This window comes from Cynara cardunculus (assembly GCF_001531365.2).
Source record: "Cynara cardunculus var. scolymus isolate 2C chromosome LG 16, CcrdV1, whole genome shotgun sequence".
NCBI lineage: Eukaryota > Viridiplantae > Streptophyta > Magnoliopsida > Asterales > Asteraceae > Cynara > Cynara cardunculus.
This window is the reverse complement of record NC_037543.1, coordinates 6,678,794-6,699,160: the sequence shown is the minus strand read 5'-3', so window position 1 is coordinate 6,699,160 and position 20,367 is coordinate 6,678,794. Positions and strand designations below refer to the sequence as shown.

The 20,367-nt window shown below is 35.2% G+C and overlaps 1 protein-coding gene across 4 annotated transcripts; it reads right to left on the bottom strand.

Annotated features, from left to right (window-relative positions):
• Positions 1 to 1,102: 1,102 nt before the first annotated feature.
• Positions 1,103 to 18,611, bottom strand: LOC112528968 (ubiquitin carboxyl-terminal hydrolase 26). Of its 4 annotated transcripts, XM_025140042.1 has the most exons (16): positions 18,509 to 18,611; positions 18,199 to 18,312; positions 16,717 to 17,039; positions 16,440 to 16,608; positions 14,989 to 15,244; positions 12,708 to 13,459; positions 11,315 to 11,423; positions 7,698 to 7,879; positions 7,068 to 7,352; positions 6,779 to 6,986; positions 6,029 to 6,100; positions 5,589 to 5,819; positions 4,372 to 4,635; positions 2,961 to 3,102; positions 1,978 to 2,176; positions 1,103 to 1,308 (listed from the first exon to the last, which is right to left on the bottom strand). In XM_025140042.1, exons 2-15 carry the CDS (start codon positions 18,279 to 18,281, stop codon positions 2,061 to 2,063), a joined length of 3,192 nt encoding a protein of 1,063 aa, XP_024995810.1. In that variant the 5' UTR covers positions 18,282 to 18,312; positions 18,509 to 18,611; the 3' UTR covers positions 1,103 to 1,308; positions 1,978 to 2,060. The 4 variants fall into 4 exon arrangements, with proteins under 4 accessions (XP_024995810.1, XP_024995809.1, XP_024995808.1 ...); XM_025140041.1 differs by having other exon boundaries at positions 16,440 to 17,039; positions 18,199 to 18,335; XM_025140040.1 differs by having other exon boundaries at positions 16,440 to 17,039.
• Positions 18,612 to 20,367: the final 1,756 nt, after the last annotated feature.

Below are 20,367 nucleotides of genomic sequence, written 5' to 3'. Positions count from 1 at the left end.
GAAACGTCTGGATTTGGTTTCTACCTTTTAACAGCTGTTCAAAAATTCCGGTAAATTAGGGCATTATTGTCCCTTATCGTTTTTTCTCGTTTCTTAATCAAAAACCACAGGGACCAATATCATAAAATCGATTTTGATAGATGAACGGCAAACAACTCAATAAAAGGACAAATTTGCCCCTTATTTAATGGGATCTTTTAATGGTTGTTACAGGAAAGGGACTAAATCCAGATGTTTATGCAAACCTTGATGGCTATTTTGTATTTTCAAAACTATTATTTTTGGCGAACCACTATTATATACTTCGAAGCTTTGAATATTCGAATATTTGGAAGATTTAAGTTTACATGGGCATGGCGTCGTTCTTCGTAAATTTGTTGATCCTGTGCTCGAAACGTAACTCATCATTAATCATTCATTCAGTGTCGTAAAGAGTTTTGGTAGCGATCGATCGTTTTTGTTTTAGATGACGTGAATTTAAACAACAGTTTACAAACATAAATAACACGTTATCTTTTCTATCGAATGTCCCTTTTAATGCTACATGGTTTGTAATTATCGAGAGAGTTCTACTGTTTCTTTTTATGTTCACAATCATATAAAGAAAAAGGATTATAAGACTTGTTAGTAATTCAAAAATTAATACTCTATTCAACGTCTTTTTAATTTTTTATAATCCATGTTAAATGTTGATCAGATTATGTGAATAGATTCGACTGCAATCTAAATAGAAAATGAAAATTCACCAAGTTTTATGCAATAAACAATAACCTACATTTTGATCTATCATCCTTTTTAAAAAAAGTACCAATTTGAACCACAAGGGTGATGTCTGGTTGGTTTGAACTTGGCTCTAAGGTCAAAAGTACCAGGAGGTTTCAGGTTCAAATCCAAAGAGAAATAAAAATCCCCTTGTAGCCATAGAGGTTCAAATGCAGTAACTCCGGACCATCTACAAAGCAGGTGGTCGCCCTAGGATTAATCGGCTAGCATAACGGGTTGTATATCCAGGTTAATAAAAAAAAAAGTACCAATTTGTTAATTATTTTCACCTCTAAAAAAAACTCAAAATATAATCATGAAAAAACCGACCAATGCCATTGCCACTAATTAGGTATTTTTTATATATATAGCTCTTTCTGTAACAAAATAAGAGACTCATCTCTCCCTCTCTTAAGGTACCAAAAAACCATAAGTCAAAAGAACGAAACAACTTTACACACTTTTAGCAAACGAGCCCATAAGTGGCAACGGGCATGGCGAAGATCTTCCACAAGTGTCTCAAGATTCACATAACTTGCGAGCCTTCTGAAACAGATAAAAAGCTTTACGTTAGACCTCCAACCACAAGTTTCACAAATTTCAGGAGCCGATGATGGGGGCGTTAACATAGACCATCTATGGTCAGTGGTTGTTTGGACCTTGAGAGTGAGGTCGCTAGCACGTCTAGATCCTACTAACCCCCATTTCAGAAGCTACCAGATACAATGGGGACCGATCAGGCTGGGTGAGGTAGACTGGTGAAAGAGTCGTGCAAGGTTTCAAACATGGGAAGTTTAGTAATTATCGATCCTGTTTCATCTTCCTACTTTTGTTCAACCTATTTTGGTATGCATTTTAGTCCCACTCGAATCTATCTTGTCCCCTTCTAATGTCGCACCAAACATGGGACAACAAGTTTTTGTTCCATCATGTCCCGCATACCAAAGGGACTTAGAATTTTCCAAGAAAATGTATTTTTGAAGTTTCTAACCTGAACTTTCTAACGAGAATCTTTTTAGTTTCTATAGGTTTCACGGACCAGAACTCGTTACCAGACCTACTCATTTGCCAACCAAACCAGTTCAGACTTGGTCCGTGTTTTTTGTGCATCTCTAGATGAATCTTCTAAACAAGGAACAAACGAATGAAGCATATGCTTAAGATGATGTGCAGACAGGAGGGCCAAAAAGGAAATAGAAAAAGATGAGATCTTACCTCACACTATTTACCAAAATTCGTTGGTTTCTCTTCCGATATACAATATACCAAAAGGCACAAAACATTACAAGAGATCTTGCTTAGTTGAAGCACCCTTGAGACATGACCTGGGTAGGAGGGATATTTGATGTCAAAAGTGTTCCTCGAAAACCTCCCTCTGATTGCTGTACCTCCATCTTTGTATCAGAAAGCTCTTCTGAAAAAAGTATAAAAACTAAGCATGAGCTTATTATTTGATCATGCACGAGAGGAAAATATGGCTCGAAGAAAAAACAAATTGATGGTCCATGATGAAATCAACTATGACATAATGCGAACAAGGCCCAAAACAAAAAGTGTGTAGGACCTTTTGGTCAAAATTTTGCTGTAACAAATCTATTGTCGCTGTAACCAGTTTAAAATACCAATGTGAAAACCTGTTTTTTAACAATAGAAGACCCATAGGAAATGATAAATATGTTCAGCAACAAAAACCAACTCCAATTGCTCACAGCCTGAAAACTACAAGCATCGATCATCTGATACTTCACCTAAAGAAGAATAAGTAATTACTGATGTTGGTGCTCGAGGAGATTACTGATAACTATTCGAGAATACCCAGAAGATTGTGGTAAGAATCTTTGTTTGAGAACAAAAAAGTTGACCTAAAAAACTGCTATCAACAATCCAACTTAACTGGTCAAGTTACAGAAACATGTTTTACCATCATAGAGCACAACTTGATATATCCCTAGAAGCACACATAGTTGACTTTCAACTATTAAAAAAAGGCCTAAATCCAAATAACATGCTAAAACAACCTCTAGACCTTATTACCCTTGGATCTCTAGATGACTGACAAATTATGAACAACAGTCAGTCTGAAATAGTTGGTTAATACGAAGGGGGTCTAGTCACTTGCAATATCATGCTTCTCTTGGACTATACCTAATACAGGATTGGACCAAAAAGCCATTTAGTAAATATGCTGGATCAATCACCTGCAATGTCACGATTCTCATGGATCTCCGAATCCGTCACCCATAGAACATCTCCTGGGAATATACACATATCAGCAAGAGTAGCAGTTTCCCCATCAACTATCTTGGAACCTTTGTGAAGTATCTGGTTTTCCTTGACAATCTGCAAAAACATAACACGGTTCAGGTCACTGAAAGTTAAAGGAAGAGGCCCAGGATAGTTTAACAAGGGAAACAGAACAGTAGACGATAAAATAATTCCTCTTCTGACAAGAAATTGATAGGATTGTAGTTGTCTAACTTGTAATGGACATTCAGAATATTAAACACATGCTTCCACCTCAAGAATTGGAATGTTACAACTGATACATGAGTCAAGAAAATAACATCACAAGCATACAAAACTAGACTGTATCTATACTTCTATATCCACACTAATTAAGATCCTCCAACACAGAAAAAAGAATCCCATTTTGTAATTTTGTTTTTTGCTCCACAAAGTGATCCTATTTCAAGATTTAACATAATGATAAAAAATGTTCTTAAATCACACTTTGGGGGGGGGGGGTGTTTGTTTTCTACTTAACGAGCTTAATGGGTGGTTAGCTTAATTGGTTAAGTTATATTAGCGTGTTTGATTTTAACTTTATACTAAGAGATTGACTTAATACGTTAAGTTAGCCCATCCTATCTTAATGCATCAAGTTATAATTTTTTCCAAAATTACCCTTGTCCTACAATTTAAGACCACAAGTTTCATTAAAAAGTAAATAGTTTACCAACATGCATAAATTAAAAATTGTAATGGAACAATAATACTTTATTGTTTTTAAATATATTTAGTTATTAAGTATTGTGTTATGAACTTGTTGAATTCATGGTATTCATATTATTTTAATCTTTTTGTCATTTTAAACATTTATCATACCGTTTATTTTCATTCAACACTTATGTAGACATAAGGTTAAAATGGTAAATTTTGTTGTTCAGAATATTTATTCAGGTTAAAAATCAAACACCAATTTATCTTAATTTATCCAGACAGATTAATGCTTAGAGACAATTCAATAGATTCAGAACTTAATAGATAAAAAATCGAACAGCCCCTTTCTTGAGGACTGGACCACGAGGCACTTTGTTAATTACATTTATGTGTACAATCGTCTAAAAGAAGTTCCTCCTAGATTCTAAGTACACTTTTTGGGGGCAGAGGGAGAAATAATTAATAATATTTAAGTTTACCGAACTCGTATAAAAAATTTCACATCAAGATGCATTGTATGCTTCTCAAGTTGCAAGTTCTATCAAACTATTCCATTGTTCAAGTTCCCTCAAAAAACCAACACAAGAAACTCAAATCAGTAGTCAATAAACATGTAATGCATTCACAATGAAAGAGCATGCATTTGGTAATAAATTTGAAGATACATACCCCAAACGATTGCCAAATCATCATCTTTAGTTCATAGAGAGTTGTGGACCCAGAAACATTTAAATTCACTGAGTTCCCATAAGATGTCCTTCTAGAGCGTTTAGAGATTCGACGATTTGGCTCTAAGATGTTCGCAGATCCTTCTAGAATATATTTTGGTGGTTCTTTCCCACGAACAAAACAAATGCATATATCCTCATTACAGTAGTTCAGTTTCCTCACTAGTTCAAAGCTTTCTCGTTCACCAATACAATCTTCACAAACCTACAGGAAGTTGGAAAGAGTAATGAAAAAATCATCATATGTAGTGCAGCATTCATAAATGAATGATTGGTGTCTCTCCATAATAAATACTTCCCATGAGTAAAATAACCGCGGTTACTGGCTAGGCAAGAGAAAGAAGTCAGAGTGGTATATGTACAAATACCATGAGACAATGGTCAAGACTAAGGGGCAGTTTGTTAGCAGCTTAACGAGTTTAATGGGACTGATAGTGATAGCTTATTCGTTCAGCTATAGATGACTGTTTTGCAATGGTTTAAGGTATAGAAAGTGGCTTAGTCAGTAAGCTTCTTGGGGGAGCTTTATGCAGAAAGCCAAAAAAAATCCAAACTGCCTTCTCAATTAAAAAACACATTCCATCCATCTATGAAAAAACCCTCCCAAACAAAAATCTTCCTAATCAACACAGACAGATTAATCCATACAGGACTTGATGGAAAACCAACCAAACAGCCCCTAAGCATATAATCACAACTGTAACACATCCTGACTAGAGGGAACTTCCTTCAGCAAAGCATTATCATAAGATATTGTTGTTAAGAATTATTTCCTTAGTGAGTTGCATAGAAAAGTTCCTGTTGCATTTTTTGATTTAACAATTAAGCTATTCTATAAGCTTCATGTTGCGAATGTTCCAACTCTCCATCCCTCTCATGGTGTGAATGTTACCAACACAGAAGACGACACTGGATTGGAACAAAATCAAACTATGGTATATGGACACATTCTATTAAAAACGAACCAACTATTTAATGGATGGAACAAGTACAGTGCAGTGTGACCCATGGGATAGAACATGTACAGTCAGGATTTCAAGGAGTAATTACAAAACCAAATTGCATTAGATTCAATTACATAAAAAATTTGAAGGAACTGTGCTCTGTTTATTTGTCTCAAGAAATTGCTGCCACTGGCTAAGAAGGCCTAAAACATACCTCGGGATAAGTTTTAATTATTGGCCCTTGAGACTCAGTCTCACCATTTGCATCATCCAGAGAATTTACATTCTCCTCTGTAATTGGCATCTCTTCCAATGTCCCCAGTAAACAATCTTCAGCAGAATTAGTTGAATCAATTTCAGCAGATATGCCTTTTTCCTCGATACCATTCCAGTCTTTACAGAATGAGGTCCAGTCATTTTCAGTAATAATTGTCAGTTCATCTACCTGCAACATCATCATAGAAAATCAGCAACTTTGGCAGCACATTAGTACAAACTTGACTTATTGAATGCAAAAAATGCTTCCCTCATAGTTTACAACTGTGACATAACTTAGCTGCTATAAAGTTAGAAACAATATCTATTTCTTCTAAAGCATGATAACAGGAACTTTTCACACTGAAAATAAAATAAGAGAAGGAATTATGTTCCTACACTGGGAGCCTTTTGAAGAATTGCACCACGCTTGCGCATAAGGTCTGGAGGTCTTCGAAGAAGCCTTGAGTGCTGTTTTATATAAGAAAAAACAAATGCAATTGTAGTCAGCAAGAAAAATGCATTCATCTTAATACCACAACTGAACACCCATATCTATGAACAGTCAGTGTTACAACAAACTAAAAAAGAAAACCAATTCATGGTCAACGGATAAATTTATAGGAAAACACAAGCTTAGGTAAAGCTGAAACATGAATTATAGAATCACAGACAATCCAAACACCTTAGAGCATCTCCAACAGATTCTCTAAAATGGAGATCTTCAGCAAATTTTTTGCTCCAACAGGTTCTCCAAAATTGAGAAAGTAGGAGAGTGTGAAATTCTCCAAATTTGAAGAGCTCCCCAAAAATGATTACCATGAGAGAGAATTTTTTATTCTATTCCCACCAATAAGGAACCTTGAAATTAAATGTTTAAGAGAAAGAAATAATATTTCATTAGACATATGGAATATTTTAGTAATATAATTAATGTTGTAATCTCCAAAGTGGAGAAGCTGTTGGAGTTGAATGTAATTCTTTTTTAGAGATTTTGAATTTTGATTTTCCATTTTGGAACTTTTTTGGAGAATCTATGGAGATGCTCTAATAGTTTACAGTATGGAAAATAAACCTTCACCATGAGCAGAGTGTCAATGTGACTTGAAGCTAGTGCAAATAATTCAAAGAACAGGAAACATCAAACACCTGTTCACATTTAAGTGATTCAATGGCACTATTCAGATTGTCTGGTTCTGCAGTAGAAGATGCATTCTTGCCACCTGCCATGATGTAGCATCGCCATTTTGAAAGCCAAGAAGTAGGCAACAAGTAGTACTTGTTTCGAGGAAAAAGTGGTATGCTTTTTCCAATAGCTAGCTTCTCATGAGATTGACGTTGTTTAAGCTTGAAATCCCTACACGTTGAAGGCTGAGTCAATAAAAACCATATGAAGCAAAACATTATTACTCTTTCTCTGAAAAGATATTTGGACAACCTCAAGTTATCTTCCATGCATGTCACTTCTGAGAGATCAATACAGCACTGAGAGCATGTTTCAGAGTCCGAAGCAAAAACTGAACAGCCGACCGTATCATCAGGCTTTACTTCATTGGCAGAATTGAAAATGAAAACCCACAAAATCTCTGGTATTAGGGCACGCCTGGCGCCAGCAGCTTGCTCAGGCATAAGAGCTCCATGTGGGCACCTGATTGAGGCTGTTGGTCCAGTATCAGCCTCACATGGGGAGTCAATGTTTCGTCTGCGTACCCATTGACTCAACCTACGATTCAAAGACTAATCAAGACTATTTACAATAAGATCAAACAAATTACATATATATGAACATTTCTCTATGCAGCCTCTCAAGTGAAACGCAGATTTGCAAAAGTCGGTAGTAAAGGCATAGATGGGCCTCGGAATACACTGTACACATATCATCCAGGGCTAGGAGATATTTCACGAGTAGAATTTTTTCTCCTAAAGTGAGGAAGACAATAATAGGATGCACATTATACAACATACAAGTATTGTGATAAAAAGATAAGTTATATTGTGGAGTTAACACAAAGCTGATGTATATACCAATAAATTCGAATGGTTGCAACCCATGTAACTAAAAACATACCATGCCTTGGAAACGTAGTACAATGGTCCATCAGGACACTTCCCAGCAAGTGCTGCCTCTGCAAGTTCTCTCATTGATGTTCGTCCATCTCTATAGCTATCAGCACTTACTGCAGCACAGGCTGTTTCCTTCAGGCACACGATGCAGCAATCATCCTCACCCAATTCTGGCCCACCTTTATACTTTATTTACAAGCATCATAAAATTAAAGTCACAGATGAGAACACATTAATTTAGTAGCAAAACAACGGAATAGTAATATTATGAGGTAACCACCTCTTATAAATAAAACATGTTAATTGAGGGTTAAAAGCCTATCGGATTTATAAGCTAGTGTGAACTAATAGATGCAGTCTTAGGTGGATTCTAGTAATTAGTTCTACAAGGCTGTCTGCACTCATTTATTTACAGTCAAAGTTGTTAAAGGCTCAAGGTGCACTTAGGCGCAACGGGGTCCCGGAGCCTACGCGTGAGGCGCGGGCCTCAGGAATGCGAGGCGCATCTTATCAATATATATATATATATACACACACATAGTTACACACAACAAGTCTCCAATGCAGCAACCAACAGTACTTCGATAGAGGCAGAAGGGTTTAAAGCATGAGCCGTGAAGGAGAAGTTTTAAGGTCTAGGTATTTATAGAGATTTATAGAGAAGGAGGCTTCAAGTTCTAAGGACTTAGTATTTAATATTAGGGTTTGACTTATGTCATCTATTTAGTAACACTTCTTTTAAGAAATCTAGGAGATCGGAAGATGAGAAAACTTATTTAATCTTAGGGTTTAACTAGGTATTTAGTAACTCTTTATGAGGCGCACCTAGGCCCACAAGGCGCCTCAGCCCAGGCGCAGTGCCTTAGTGAGCCTCGTGAATACGCTGAGCCTCGACTTGAAAAAAGCCCAAGACCTCGAACCTTATGAGCCACAAAGCCTAGGCGCGCCTTTTGACAACTATGTTTACAGTTATCTAAAGAAAACTGAAGAAAACAACTATATACACATTCTCCTCTCTCCATCACAGAGTCTCTTACCACATCTTCCCCAAGCTACTCAAATCCAGTTACCAAGCCCAAAGGTCCACAGAGTGTGGTTATAAAGTTAATAGACACCTCTTATGTGACACCCACATCCAGTGGTTACTTTGCAGCATCCAAAGTAACTAGTAACTTGACACATATATAAAATCCATGTATTTTCCTTATGACTGAATGTTTTAATCGGTTGATGGTTTATGCCACCAATCAAGCACCTTTACTACAAGCCTTTTCTCTAAAATTAGTTGAAGTAAAATGAAATAAAACCAACAAATACTACAAAGAGACAACCCCCTCAGGTTTCCAAATAGAATGTATTTCACAATGCTCATAAGAGGTGAACCTTTGGGACCCATGAACATTTCCTATTCTGGTGATGAACCAATGTCTTAGAAACTGAATCCCATTGAAACAATGGAATTTTGTGTGGGAAGATAATCATCTTTGCCATAAAAACGAATGCTTATGAAGGATCATCCATCCAATAGAGTGAAATCCACCATAGGTACATACATTTAGGGTGGGTTAGTTTTTTGCAACAAGTTCTTAATGGCGGTCTAATGTCGATTCGTCCGGACATAAAAAAAATATATGGAAAAAAATCGTGTCCAATAGGATTTGAACCTATAACAAAGGTTGAGGATTATGTCCGCTTTCATTCATATTTAGTTGTCTTAAAAGCCATTTACGAGTTTAGACACTGAAAAAAACCTCTTACTGGGCTTTGCAAACTCTGACTAGCACATGGGATTACCTACACTTTGCTTCTTGCATGGCTTATCACATCTACCATATTCCACCATAAGTATTGATTTAGGTTTTGCTTATTTCCAACATAAATATTGTTCTACTTATAATGCTAGGTCGTCTTTTCACCAAAGAAACATTTTTTTCTAGCAAAGTCTAATCCAATTTTAAATTGAATGTTTTATTTTATGACAATCATTTCCTTGTGGTTTGGCTATATTTTTTTATGGATTGAAAAACTTACATTTCCTTTAATTGCATTTAAATTGAATATTTTATTTTATATTCAGCCATTCAATAATTCATTCAATTTTATGTTTCACCTAAGCTTTTAATCTGCCCTAAGTAGCTCTTAAACTGATGCATGAGACTCATGGAACAGAAGAAAGAGAAAAGTGAGTACGAGAAAAAAAGAGCCAACCAAACATCTTTTGTTGCTGCATTTGCTCCGATGTTTGTCATCTGCATTCATCTGTCTTCTTTGTATCATCATGGGGGTGTGGAATCATCCTAATAATGTAAATATTTCCCTCACTGAAGAATTAACTAATACTACAAACTAATCCTTGTAGCTAATACAAGTCTCAACCAGCCCCTAAATAACCTTATTTATACACAAAGAAGCTTACTTATGGTAAAAAATGGACAAAATGACTCCTATATTTTTGCAAATTACAACATCACTAGCATAGTTATTGTATATTTCAATTACTATATATAAATATTTGTAGATATGCTTGAAAGTCAAACACTTGCACCCATGGGGCCATGCCCACATTTAATAGAATTTCACAAACCAATATCCCCAAATCGCAGCTGCAGGTCTGCAATGCCTCACTCAAACCATGCACACTGACACAAAGAAATGCAAAGGGCAGCATCCGGTATATTCAGTTAAACTACAACATCGCCTGTGAAAAGCGCAACCACTTTCTTCCCAGCATAGTTATTAATTTATGCTTATATACCACAACCAGAACCTCCTTGGGAAGAAAAATTAAATGTCAAACTGTGCACCTTGTGACTTAGAAAAGTACAATATACCTGTCTTCAACTCTTCATAGAAATCAAACAAGGGTACAACCTTGAGACTTTTCATGTTCTTCTGATGTTCTCAATACATGGCTATTCTGTAAGACAGATATTTTGGCGAAGGCTACCTCATTGAGAAGCATGACTCAAAGTGATCTATTTACCTAGCAAATCGATTCAACCTACCAAGTACCAACCATCCAATGCAATACTCTCCCACAAGCATTCAGCAATAGCATGAAAAGTTTCAACAAGATTCATCACCTACAATGAATAGTACCATTCAAAAATCTATATGGAGAACCGAATCCATTGTTTTGAATAGATTCACATCCACTTTGTGACAACATCCAACTAAACCATTAAGTGCCAATGTTGGAGGAGGAAAAGCAAAGCAGGATCCATTTAGCAGAATACATGGGAAACAAAGATGCCTGAGATTAAGACCCCTCTTCAAGTATAACTATGTCAAATAGGACATCAGACAATGCATAGAACAATGATGCTCATAACAGGCTGTAGATATATGGTGCTCATCAATTTGCAGACTGTATGAGGAATTGAACTTATATGATAAGGGAAAGACAATGCAGAACGAAATCACTATACTTACATGCATATGGAAACTGCAAAGCAATGTATGCATCTCAATTCTAACAGGAAATAATCACTTTGTCAGGGTCAAATACGGAAAATGCATCAACAGCCGTGAAACGTAAACATACACTTCTGCATTCAGTGTGCAATCTGCCTAGGCCAGTAGCCAATGAAATAAACACGAATAATATCCACAGGAAGGTACCTTGGATGATATTGTATTCCAAGCCTTGGCTGATAATCGCTTCATGGAGCTGATCTTTGAAACTGGTACTTTCCCATGCAAACATTGAATTGGAGTGTTGTCGATTATGCTGCAAAGAAATAAGACCATAAGAAACTGACACCTCAGACTGTTTAACACCTTTTTGGTTCCCTTACTTTATGTCACAATGGTAACTGTAGTATAGCAACATTTGAATGCATTAAAAGAATGTTTTCAACCTCCAACTATTCATCATTTAAGTTAACTGAAATTTCCCAAAAAGCTTCAAAACACTTGCGCTGTTTCCATATTCCACTATATATATATATATATATATATATATATACAGTTTTTAAATTAATATTTAAAACAAACCCTGCATAACCAATATGCCCCTGCTGTTGACCATACACGTTCCTAGACTAAGCAGCACGCGTTACTTAATCCCTGCTCACGTTCAGGGGACTAGCATAGTACTTGTAGATATGTAACTTTGTTATGCCGGAGGTGTTTTAAACTGTTAACATGCAAAATATGTTTCCGAAAAAGTCATTTGGATTTACAGTTGAACATTCAAATCGATCACGGCCCATTAAACGTTATAGATCATGTCAGGGAATTTCTTTCCAATATCCATTAGGGTTTTCTTGTTGGGCATCTCCTAATAGTTGTCTCCAGAAAGCCAATTCTTGAGAGACAGTTTTGTCCAACCATTTTATGTGTGACATATATCCAATTAATAGTTACATTTTTCAAGGAAGAAAAGAGAAACGAATGAGAAGTAGAGTAAAAAAAAAAAAAAAAAAGCAGAAAGACAATCCACAATGAAGAACATTAAAAGGAAAACACAACCTTCAAAGATATATCTGAGGAAGCAGTAAAACTCAAGTACAATCAGCAAATTAGACAAACAATGAAACTACTCTAGAAAGATAACATAGGATGAATAGGAAAGAAGAATGGTAGGACTATGTAATTAACTAAAACAGCAACAACTAGAGAGTGAGGTTGCTAAGCAATCTACTTATTTGGTTTAACCCTCAAACAAAGTTCTACTGAGCCAAATTATTCCTTAAACAGGGTTTGGGGTGGAGGGAGAATTATTACATGGTTAAATGGAACTGCTTAAGAGTTCATGGGTTTATATAAGAAATCCTACCCTTTAAGTAAACAAAGAAAGAGAAAGCAGTAGCACCATCATGTATTGTTTATTTTGTTATTATTTTACTGAGGATGAGACAGGGGAGGAGGGAGAGAGTGATGGAAGAAACAAATAAGTAAACACACACTGCAGACTAGCAGAACAAGATATACTTCTGCAGATATGAATTGGTTATAAGGTATTCTAACACAAGATAAATGGGAAGAGAAGTGGTAACAAGAATTCACTTACGTAGGAGTTATGGTGTCTGCCCATTGGCGTAGCCAGTCTACTGATATCCACCAAAATGACTCCACAGATGATTGAACAGAGGCTTCAGAAATAACTGATCGAACCTCCTGTCGCCGCTCTGCAATGAGAGCCAATTTGGCCTCTTTCTTTGTTTTATATTGCTGACAAGATTCAAGATATGACTTGTTCAACTCATTGACTTCCTTCATAAGATGAGATGGAAGATAAGCATCAGTTTGCAAAGAAATGGAATTTCCATCCTTCAGTATCCCTCCACCAGATCCCAATTGTGCTTTTCTATGACCATTAGTTTGATGCCTAAGACAATACATCAGCATATATGCATCACTTGAAGAGAATGTTTGTACATTTGAAGTAGTTTCAGGGGATGAAGCATGCAACCCAGACGTATTCACATGGTTTCCATTTACAACACCATCAGGTTCAGAGAAACAAGATTGTCCAGCAGGAATATTCTGTAGAGATTTAGCAGCAACATTAGAAGAATTGCCACCGAAAGGGTGTTGACCCATATCTGAGACAATTTCGTCATCAAACTCCCACCATAGGCCTGTATCCTGATCTTTAATATGGGCTACATAGTGGCCACTGTTAACAGCAGAACCCTTGTGAATCAAAACCGCTGATAAATCATAAATCAGTTTAGATTTACTTTGATCGGATAACCATCGAGCCATATCCACTTCTCCAGGGAAACAAAATGCGGAAGTTATCTTCTTCTTTGTTGTAGTCTATGAAAGCATATAAGTGAGTCAATATGGTAATTGAAGCTATCCAAATAGGAGGGCGCCAATAAAGAGTGTCTAAAACGTATTTAAATAAAAAAAGGAAAGCAGCAGCAACGGCAACAAGAAAGTGAAAAGGAAACTTATTATTCATGATATATGTGAAAGAATCCCAAAATGCACACACACCGCATAAGAATGGAGAAGCAAACTAAAAGCTATGGGTTAGAGGTCAGGTAAACAGCAGGATCTATAATGTGAATTTTTAAACTTAGTGGACTTTTAACACAACTACAAGGTTATTAGTTGGAGTTTCACATTAGGTAATATTATACACTCAGATTCGTTAAAATCTTTTACTCCATACATCCATGTAAGAAACTAAAACTACAAAGAACCAAACCAAAGTAAACCAAACAAACCCAAGAAAATTAAAAAGAATGTTCTTTATAAAAATGAAAGAATGAAGTATGAGCTGCTAACAGAAAGATAGTCGATACAATTAAGAACCATCAAAAGAAGCTTATTACAAAAGCAATTATAAACTAAAAAATAACAAGGAAATTAACATTATAACTAAAACCACCTCTTATAAGAAACAGCCAAAACTAAGATCAAAATGACAATTTTATAGTACATCGTCACACCTCCATTTCCTGAAATAATTTAGCATATCAAGCAGGTTATCATAGTCTACCATGCATGCAGGGGAAAGATTTTTGATTGATACGAGACCAACCAAGTGTGTGTAAAGATATAAAAGCGGAGTAAAAATGTTTTCAGCTTGTATTAGTTTATATTCGAACTTCCAACCCCCCCCCCCCCCACCACACACACAAAAGTTCTTATAACAAGTGTGGGGTTGAACAGGAAAAAATAAAGGTGGTAGACCCTTGATATTAATAACCATCTGAACTGCAACCATTTAATCCAAAATCTTGACAACCTTGCTAAGAGCCTTGATAAACCTTAAGGCCACCATGATTGAGTAGCCCATTATTATGATTTTCCTGGTGGAAGAAGAAAAGTGGGAAGTATCAATATAAATGAGTAGGCCATCAAGATGGTGTAAGAACACATTGGGGCTTATCTAGGCATCTCCTGCCCCATAACATCAATGACCTTTAAGATAAGTGTGATGATTACTACTGCTTGAGTTAATTAAAGGTTGGTAGCCTGTAATGTTCTCGGTTTCTAGAAATTTAACAGAAGGTGGTACAGCCATAATGTCGTATCAAAAGGTACAGTTTAGTGGCCTATATATCAAGAAAAACTGCCACAAGAGCCCGGTAAAGTAATAGCTCAAATAACAGTGGCCTAAAGGCATATTATTAGTTCTCCTCACTAGCTGCGGCAGTATGAAGTATGAACTCTTTTGGTGTTCCAAATATCAACGCTAGCATAGCACTGACGTCATTTTTGAAGGATTCATTGAGCAAATTCCAATTTATCAGCAAGAATAACAGATAGAACCATGGTATACATTTGCAAGTAGTACTTGCTCCAAGTAATATGGACATCATATCTGCACTTACATTTGGGAGAAAAACACAACGCTTCAGCTGGAAGATAAGAACAGGAGGCAGCGACTGCAGCCTGATGCTACGAGTAGCATTTACTCGAGTTGCACAAGAATAGCAAAAATATTGATTATCCCCTTGAAGCTCTTCAACAGAAAGATAATCATCTAAACTTTCATCCAAACTTTTCAAACCCTTGACATTCAGCTCCACCCCGTAGAAGTCTTCAACATTTGATGAGGCTTCCGATTGGTTACCACATTTTGAACACCTAGTCACAAAATAAGTAATAAAAAGGGACACATCATCATTCATATTAAGAGATAATCATAATCTGCAAGCCTTCCCACACACTTATTGGTGGTTATATAACAATGTGAGGTACTTATAACTTAATATATTCAATATATGTCATGTTAAAATTCTGTGGGAATATGACGTTTGAAGCCCAAGCTATCAATATGACTTGGTAGACTAATGGCATAGTCCATTATGATCATTGACAAAGACATATGGTACCTGCAGTCTGCAGAATAAGAAGCACCCAAACTCTACTCATACTTTCAAAGTGCAGTTGGCTTCTACATGAAAGATGGGTCAATTAAGATGTTGTCTCATGAAAATCACAAATCTATCACTTTTGTTATTTCCTTAATCCTTTTTTTAGGTCGGGAAGGGGGGTTGTTATAATTCTCCTTGACCTATAGCCACTACTCTCCCTCTTAACCGTATAGTTCTTTCAATGGTCTCACTATTGAACCAGGGCACCCCCACTCCTTGGAATTAAGTGGGAAATGCAATGAGAATATTCAAACCTCTACCTCAGCGACAGTAGTAAAACTAAATTCAAGACCACAACCTGTGACAAATATACCTAGGCAAAAGAACACATAACCACATTAATAAAGGGAACTACGTGCCCCAAGGCTCCTCAACCTTGGTAGATCATAAGCATCCTTTCCCTGGCACGGTACAAAGTAAACTGGATACAGTGGGAAAAGGTAAAAGAAGCAAAGAAATCATTCCACCCTCCAAGATTAGTGTGGTTCCCAGTCCGTTAGATAAAGACAGATTTGAATATTAACAAAGGAGGCAATCCTCTCTAAGTGTGCATCCACATTTTTCTGGTTATGCTGGTACTGGTGCTACCAATGTATTTGTCTTTGGGTCATTCAAAGATGTAGATCATCTATGTCAACAACTTTATTCCTACACAAAGATCTCAGAAAATAAGGTAGCTAACAATTTCAAATATCCTTTTAAAATGTAGCATATTATCACAACAAAATAATAAGAAAGGTCCATAGCCAGTTAAACCAGAATCAGTCAACTGGGGCCCAATTTTTGCAACTAAGAGTAAACATTTTAGACAGAAGCAGGGAACTTGTTTTTTACTTGCAAGTTGCAACATAGTTATATGTTCAAACATTTTCTACTGCATATTACCATCACGTAGGTGAACTTACTTGGTCACATGTGAGACGCCTCCACGGAAGAGATCTTGAACAACAGTTCTGGCCTTGGAAACTTTAGAATAGCTCAAACATTGCTCAAGCAATGAAAAAAGCAATGTAAGAAATTCATGACTATCCTGCTGAATACCATTATCTAACGCCAGTGCTTCAATAAAAGGAGCTGAATCAACAAAAGCCATTTTACTAGTATGAAGCTGTGCAAAAAGTCGAGCAAGTTGACCCAGGACAGGCTGCTTTGCCAAGACATCTGGTTCAACAGATAATACACCTTCTCTGAATGGCTTGTTCATGTATAGGAACTGGAGTATGCTGTTCGCATAGCATGTTGCACCTAGATTTGTTAGACCAGCAGGCGTGTCGAAGGAATCACGTAGATCCTTGGAAGGATCAGGACCCAGTGAGGAAACAATCTCAGAAGTCTTTTGCCATAACCCAGATTTCCGGTTGCCATTTGGTGGTGGAATCAACCCACAAAAGCAGTTGGGGTTATCTTTTGTGTTTATTCGACAGCCTTGATTACAAACCGGCTTCCCAAACATATATAGCTGCTTTATATCATCCTTTGTCACTTCACCAGACAAGTGAATTTTCCTACCCAGGAAAGGAAAGTTTGAGTTTTGAGTTTTGACTAATCAGTACCAATTTAAACATACAAACTACCATGAACATGGACAATTCTTTATATTTGTTTTTGCAAAGACAGCAAGATTGCAGTTGCAAACACATAAAAACTGACAGTTTCCTTTGAAAAGACACCAAATTTAATGCCCTCACTCAGACTTAAATAAAACTACAGAACTTGCTGATTTTGCAATAGAAAATTCACAAAGACAACCATCGCAAGATTAGCAATGCAAAGATACATTATTACATTATACCACCTCCCCATTTGACTTTTGTAATAAAAGAAGTTACTTTTCAACTTCAATATGATAACACATTGATGCGGATTACCTTGCGAAATAGCTATATAACTTTTCCAGACATTTGTAATTCTTCCCATAAGGATCAAAAAAAGACGAATGAGCGAACTTGATATTTTGGTATTATCGACACAAAGAACTTTCGGATTTTTTTTTCTCATTGTTGGGCATATGTACAAAACTAAAATTAATTCTTCAACTTCCAAGAAATAAACGTCGAACTTTATGGAAATACTTTAAAGAGCAAGTGTTGATGTTAATTTTTAGCATGCGACAACTTAGTTATGCATTAGGAAAAACTAGGTCAAGTGTGTCTCATTTCATATCATACTTCTCTAACAAATTAAAACATGTGATCGAATTTTGATGTCATTTGAATGAAGTGCATCTGAGTTTTGAATTTCTAAACTACTAAGTTCAAATTTATATATCAGACATCAAAGTGTAGAGATTTCGTTTCAAGCAGTAACTAGGCCCTGATCTGCATAGACCAAGGATGAACCCCATCGTAAACCCTATAGGGATAGGAATACTACCTCCATCACACAATTGGGAATTGCTCGTGTTTTGAAAAGATTATACATATGTTACTGTTAGCGGTATGTTCTAGGACATTGGGTCAATTTTCACTAAATACGAATTATTTTGGAGCAAACTTTTTTGCAAAGAAAACCCCAAATTTTCGAATTCAGGGAGAACACGGAAACGTATACAGCAATTACATCCGCAAAACATGAAATGTACTTCCAAATTCGATTAGAAAAACAGAATCAAGATCATTAGCATACTACTGGCGTTAAAAAATCACGCAACTGAACTTCAATCACCTGTATAATTCAGAAATAACTTCAGCATTATTATCCGGCCTTTGCCTCTTGTTCTTGTTGCGCGTACTCGGCCGATTACTCATTTTCTCATCAATCAACTTTATATGATCGAGACTGCACAATGAAAAGTTCAATTCCTACCCAAATTGGTTACAACCATGGAAAAAAAAAACCAAGTTTGATCGAGAAATGGGCAGGCAAATATAGGGTTTTAGTGCTAAACTGAATTAAAACAGAAAAAACGAATTGAATTTTTTTGTTGAAATAAATAACAAATTAAACGTACAAAGTGAATAGATAAAGAATCAACCTTGCTGATGGCGATTGTTCGTCTTTGATGCAGAATTAGGGTTTATTTTGATTTTATGAGGACGAAAAATTGGATGAAAATTGTATCGAATTAGGGAGAGAGTCGTATTGAAAGAAATGATAGTCCTCTTTTAAGCCCTGCATAAATCCGTACCTCCACAATCACTTGCTTATTCCTTTTATATTTTATTTATTTATTTTATTTAGCAATAAATTTTTTAATATTTTCTTCAAAATATAAAAGAAAAAAACACAAAATGATGAGAAGATTCTTTAAAATAGCAACTAGAAAGGTACTCGTATAATGTAACGAGATACATATTTATTTTAATGTTTCGTTTTATTTTTTGTTTTTATTGATATAATATCATTTATGTGGTTTTGAGAAAGACAATGTTTTTACTTTTGAATAAAAATAAAATTGACTACAAATCTGAAAAAATACATGGATATTAATGTCAAATTGACTATTCATAAGCTTATTATTTGTACAATTCCTTTAATTTAAATTTTTATTATAATTTAATTTAGGTTTAATATCGAAGTAATTTATTTTTAACTTGACAATATAATTTTTATAAAGATAATGATTCTGTTAGAACTCAATGATTATCTTAATTATATTTTAGATTTTTTATATTTAAAATGAGATGTTTATCTTATATTTGATCATATTAATCTACAGTTAGCTATACGAATTTAAAAATAGAGTTTTAATAAGTTGTATTTATGCACAATTTACTTGTAATCTTAAATTTTAAGTAATATGCATTAATAAACAGTATTTCATGCACAACGAATGATTTTTAAAAGTTTTTATCAAATATTTTATAATATAGTATAGATATAAACATAAATGAGTTTTTAATTCTTTCAAATAAACAAAATTAAATATATTATCAAATTCTTAAAAAGCTTTAAAAGTGGAATATTATAAAATATTTTATGTTTAATATTTTAAATAAAGAATTCGTTGAATTAATTTTAGTTTTTGGTCCTCTATTTAGAGATCTAAAATGGAGAAAAAGCAAGGAGGTGTTTGCGATTGCTAATTTGAAATAACTTATGTTTTTTTAGAAAAATATTTATCAACTTATTATAAATCAAAAGGGTTTAACTTCTTGAAAAACTCCTTATTACCGGTTTGACACCGGTATAAGTTGTTTATCCAAACACTCAAAAATGTTTATTATCAGTGTTACACCGGAATAAGTCAATAAGTTATTTTTATAAACAATCCCAAATACCGTCTAAATATTTTGAACTAATTTTTTCTTCAATAGTCTTTCAAAAGTTTTTTTTTTAAATCTCTAACTTTTATTATTTAGAAAAGACAAAATGGATTTTTTATTCCATCATAAATATTTTTTAAAATTGAATATTTAAGGGAAATAAATGATATTTTATTAAGTATATTATATGTTTTAGTAATATTAATATTAGAAAAATTAATGTTGTAATCTCAAAAATAAAAAAGTTGTTAAAGTTAAGGCCAAACGTTTATTCGGGTAAGTGTTTATTAAGTCACATTACCTCACCGGATAAATATGGTAAGGACCAAGAATCTTACCCGATAAAAGCGAAACAATGACCAAGAGTCTTACCCAGTAAATGAGGGCGACGACTCTTACCACGGTAAACACTTACCGGATAAATTATTTTATACGATGTTGTTTTGATGGACTAAATTTGACGGGTGTCGGGTCCGGCAAATAATAAAATTTATGAAAATACGCCTATTAGCTCTAAAACACACTTGTGATAGCGATAAGTAGGGTCGTCTCCTCAGGGACTCGGTGCTAACCGTAAGTCCAAGACGTAAATGCGTGCAAATTCGTTAACAATAAAACAATATATAAA

Coding starts and splice junctions, on each gene's coding strand:
- LOC112528968 (XM_025140041.1), bottom strand. CDS start 18,281: ATGAGTAATCGGCCGAGTACGCGCAACAAGAACAAGAGGCAAAGGCCG. Junction 15,245..16,439: donor GGCGTCTCACATGTGACCAA/GTAAGTTCACCT, acceptor TTTTGTGACTAG/GTGTTCAAAATGTGGTAACC. Junction 6,101..6,778: donor AATCACTTAAATGTGAACAG/GTGTTTGATGTT, acceptor TATATAAAACAG/CACTCAAGGCTTCTTCGAAG.